The 4,445-nt window shown below is 36.9% G+C and overlaps 1 protein-coding gene across 2 annotated transcripts; it reads left to right on the top strand.

Annotated features, from left to right (window-relative positions):
• Positions 1-1,033: 1,033 nt before the first annotated feature.
• On the top strand, positions 1,034-3,571 carry LOC127119600 (uncharacterized). Of its 2 annotated transcripts, none has more exons than XM_051049858.1 (5): positions 1,034-1,460; positions 2,633-2,732; positions 2,810-2,918; positions 3,108-3,203; positions 3,291-3,571. In XM_051049858.1, exons 1-5 carry the CDS (start codon positions 1,133-1,135, stop codon positions 3,426-3,428), a joined length of 771 nt encoding a protein of 256 aa, XP_050905815.1. In that variant the 5' UTR covers positions 1,034-1,132; the 3' UTR covers positions 3,429-3,571. The 2 variants fall into 2 exon arrangements, with proteins under 2 accessions (XP_050905815.1, XP_050905814.1); XM_051049857.1 differs by having other exon boundaries at positions 2,810-2,945.
• Positions 3,572-4,445: the final 874 nt, after the last annotated feature.

The raw sequence follows: 4,445 nt of genomic DNA, 5'->3' as shown, positions 1-4,445 counted from the left end.
CCAACCCCAATACCAAGAGCATACCCCATACCACCACCAACAAATTGACCATCAACTTGAGACTCAACATCGCTTCGCACCCACCCCATCACCTTACCAAAGTCGCCTAAGCCAGAACACCCAACGATCATTCAACACCAACCGCCCCTCCTCATACCGTAGCCAAGAAGCCCAAACCTCACAAAACCAAAACATCCAACAACCCTATCTCTACCAAACACCCCAACAACCTTTCCAACCTTTCCTCGACGCATCGTTCACACCGATGTCTCCCTTCAACCGTCCCGGCCGCCCATCAATGAGTCAACCGCATCCCAACTTCTCTGGCATGGGTCATGAGCTCAGCTACGGCGGTACACCATCGATGCATACTGGAGACTATGCCGACTTGTCTGACTACCTCAACAGACCTTCTCCTGTAGTTGATAGTGACGCTCATGGCCCCTCAGATGCTCAAACACCGGTACCGAATCATCAACGTGGGTTAGGACCACGGGTTAGGGTAGCTAGAGGATGTGGGACCGGAGGTCGGTTAGGTGATCTCGGTCATCACCATTAGGTTTCTTTGTGTAAATGACAAATTTTATTAATATCAATTGGTTCTATATCAAATTTATCTATCACGTATACCATTTACCAAAAAAATTTTGCATTTTACACTGATGCTCCAATTGAATTGGCGCCTCCTCTTAAGTCATACACAGGGGCACCAATCCAATTGGTTAGGGCACCTGCCCTAGCCAATCCAATTGACATCTCCATTCAATTTTTAAGAAGAATCTCCAATTCAATTGACGACTCCTCCTAAAAGTGAGGTAGTTTGAGAATTTTTTTGAAACCAGAAGTATTTTGAGAATTTCCTTAAAAAAAATGAGTTATTTTTTTAAAAAATTCCACAATTTTCATGATAATATTTTTATTTAATTCTACACTTGTACTTCTAAAACAAAAGTTAACATTATTCAAAAAGAAAATAGTAATTTTATTTCGAAAATAGAGAAAGAAGATTCACGTGGTCCCACTTTTATAGAGATGAGAGAAAGAAAATCGCTTAACAAATTCATATTTCATTCAAAACAACTTTTCTTCTTCAGCTTTCTTTTCACAGTTCACATCAACCAACTTCATCTCAATGGATTCTCTTCCTTCGGTATCTCCCTCCATGGTTCTACCTCCGAGCAATCCCTTCCGTCGCCATACCCGCCGCCTTTCTCTCTTTTCTACCCATCTTCCTCCGAGACTCTTCTCTACACCTCGCGGCCGAACGAGGAGAACGAAGGAGGTGTCCTGCAAATTAAGCGGCGGAGTAGACGACGGTGGAGATGAGGAGGTAGAGCGGGCGCTCCATATGGACGGAAAAATTCCTGGAAGCTCCGACGAGTTCCTGAAACGCGTTTCCTCCCGCGCTTATGATATGCGCAGGAACCTCCATCAGTCTTTGGATTCTAGCAGCTATGACGGTACCTTTCCTCTCGCGTTTCGATTTTTCTTACTTGTGATTCCGAGAGATTTATTGAAGTTGAATTTCATGTTTCCTTCCGGAAGTTGATCTTTATTATGCAAGTTGAACGCAAATTTCGGTCCCTTTGGATTGATTGATTTATTTATGTTTTAAAAAAAGTTGCAATTAGTAGGTACAGTTATTGCGATACTAATTGTGTTCGTCGTGTGAATTAATCGCAATTTCTTTATTATAAAATCAATGAATGACAGCAATGATAACACTTTGTAGTGTACAAGATATTAACATAACCTCTGCAACACTTTGCAATTGATTTCCCAACGTGAACCCATCTATTGAGTGTCAACCCAATGGCTCTATGCATAAACTAACTCATGAACTAAAAAACAAGAGCAATTCCATTGTTGCAAGTGTGTAGTGAACCGAACAGGTCAACAAGGGGAATGAACCCTACTCGCATGAGCTAAAGACTAGCTCTACCGAGTTAAATCTAGCTCCAAAGTGGAGGAACCTTGTCCCTCCATCCTCACTCTTTGGTAATTTTACACCTTGTCATTTGTCCATTGATTTTGATCTTATTATGCTCTTTATGTTTGCTGAGTTGAGAATCTATTATGTGATTTGTGAGTTTGTTTGAATTGTGCTGCTATGTTCGTTTATGCCGGATCAGTTTGGCATAGTCGAGTTAGCCGGGTCGTGCCAAGTCTTAAGTCATGTATCCATCTTAGTTTAAGTTATTTCTTTCAGAATATTTTAAGTTTATTATCGTGCTTTGCTTTATTACTAAGTTTGAATATTGAATATTACTATGCAAATAGTATTTGTTCAATTATATGAAATATTTCACAATACTTTTTAATGAATTTAATCTATGTTAGAGTATTTTAGTTTATATCCTAGGACATTTCTAATCTTAAGAGTATAAAATTAGTTTCCCAGTTACTTAGTTATTATCATGATTTATTTCCTAATTATTCTATTTATTTAGGATTAGGAGTCTTGTATCCTTATAAATAGGGGCTAGTGTTTAATCTTTTATATCAAGTATTAAGTTTTTATCAATCATATTAAAAGTTTTTATTATTGCTTTCTTTCTTTTATCTAAAACCAAGGTTGTCCTTTCGAGACTTTATTTTTCTAACTTATTGTTTCTTGTTTTCCTTTCATCAGTTTTAGACGACAACCCTTGGAGAGAAACTTCAAAGCCTGTGTATGTACTCACCCAAAAGGAAAACCAATTGTGCACGATGAAAACCCGGAGAAATATTAGGTGTGTTTCAATTCTGTTTTCTTTTCTCAAGTAATATTTGGAATTTTCAGTACTTGACTTTACTTTTTATGTAACAGCGAAGTTGAAAGAGAGCTTGGCTTATTGTTTTCTAAAGGAAGCAAACGGAGAGCCGCAATAGAAAATCAGTCAAAACAAGAAAGGGGTGGGACAAAATTTCCAATGCAGGTAGAAGATATTAGAGAGGGAGTGCTGGTATGGACTCTATTTAGACACTCGTATACGCGTTCAAAATTATGACCAAATTTTGGATATTTACTGTCATCCAAACATTTTGTAATGTGAAATGCATCCGAAAGTATTTAAGAACATTTACTAGAGTCTCTATTGTGTTTGAACATAATTGGTTTGGTGCAGGTATTTGAAGATGAAAATGAGGCCGCAAAGTATTGTGACTTGCTGCAAGGAGGTGGTCAAGGTTGCGAGGGTGTTGCTGAGATAGACGCCTCATCGGTACAAATAACCAAACAATTATCATTTCTCTCTGATCTCTTGTTGTTTGAAAATTTTAAACAATAGTATTTGCATGTTGTCTTGCAGATATTTGATCTTTGCAAGAAAATGAGGGCTCTTGCAGTTCTATTCCGCAGAGGGAGGACACCTCCTGTACCCGAAAACCTCAAGCTCAATCTGCGAGCGCGAAATCGGTCACTCGAAGACCAAGATGATTTGATATGAAATTCAACTCCCTTGTGATGGGAAAAAGTGACCGTATGGTAAATAATTGTAGCACCCTAAACAGCCAAAATGAACAAAAATGTGTATAACATATTCATTCATCAGTATATAAAAAGAATATAGCATGTATATTGTTACTCAAATCACATGGTCAGTTTTTTCTGTGAAAATTTGAAGCGGTCTAAAGATAAGGCAGAAGCCAGAACTTGATGTTCCAACTTAACTGCTTCTCATAACCTAGTTTTAAAATTGTAGTACACATAATTTCCAACCAAAGTATTCACAGCACAACCACTTAATTTAACTTGTTGGCATGTGAAGAACATTGACATAAGGGGTTATCTGTTATCGATCCACTTCGGGCACAAATGAATAAAACTGAACATTTACACTTGTATCTGAAATGAAAGAAAAAACTGTAAAAGAAACTACAACACTAATCCCTTAAAACTAGGACAGCATATGAATGTTTTAAAATTCTAACAGAAATATCCTATAATTTAAACTCTTTCATACCCTCTCTTAAACTTAGCTATAGAATGCAATTAGTTTACATATGTATTCTTACACACTCTCTTCATATTTATGTGTTTTAAAAATGCTTCTAACTTCAATGACTTTGTTATTAAATCAACTATCCGATCTTTTGATCTACATTGAATTAATTTAACTTCACCAAACGAAATCGTCCTTGATTACTCCTTTCATGGATGCCTAAATTTTATGACAGCTTGTTGAGCTATTATCACATATAATGACACCAACATCTTCGGTGTGAATAACTCAGTTTCTTCAACACTCTCTTTATCCGTATTATTTGATAATCACAAGCAACAACTGAACAAATTTTGATTGATTCTTGGAAGATCACAAAATTGCCCCAGAACTTAAAATAAATACATATCCAAATTGTACTTTTGCGATCCTCTACATCACCTCTATTATCACTTCTGGATGTCCTTTAAATATCTTATTCTTTAAAAAATGTTTGAACTCTTCTAAGTTGAATTCACCATA

The sequence above is a fragment of the Lathyrus oleraceus genome, chromosome 2 (genome assembly GCF_024323335.1).
Source record: "Lathyrus oleraceus cultivar Zhongwan6 chromosome 2, CAAS_Psat_ZW6_1.0, whole genome shotgun sequence".
Classification (NCBI taxonomy): domain Eukaryota; kingdom Viridiplantae; phylum Streptophyta; class Magnoliopsida; order Fabales; family Fabaceae; genus Lathyrus; species Lathyrus oleraceus.
The sequence above is the reverse complement of the archived record's forward strand: the minus strand, read 5'-3'. Positions and strand labels throughout refer to the sequence as shown.

What these genes read in the sequence shown, in the direction of transcription:
- LOC127119600 (XM_051049857.1), top strand. Translation starts at nt 1,133, where the DNA reads ATGGATTCTCTTCCTTCGGTATCTCCCTCCATGGTTCTACCTCCGAGC. An exon ending in GGATTCTAGCAGCTATGACG is followed by an intron (nt 1,461 to 2,632) that starts GTACCTTTCCTC and finishes TCCTTTCATCAG; the next exon opens with TTTTAGACGACAACCCTTGG. An exon ending in CTGAGATAGACGCCTCATCG is followed by an intron (nt 3,204 to 3,290) that starts GTACAAATAACC and finishes GTTGTCTTGCAG; the next exon opens with ATATTTGATCTTTGCAAGAA.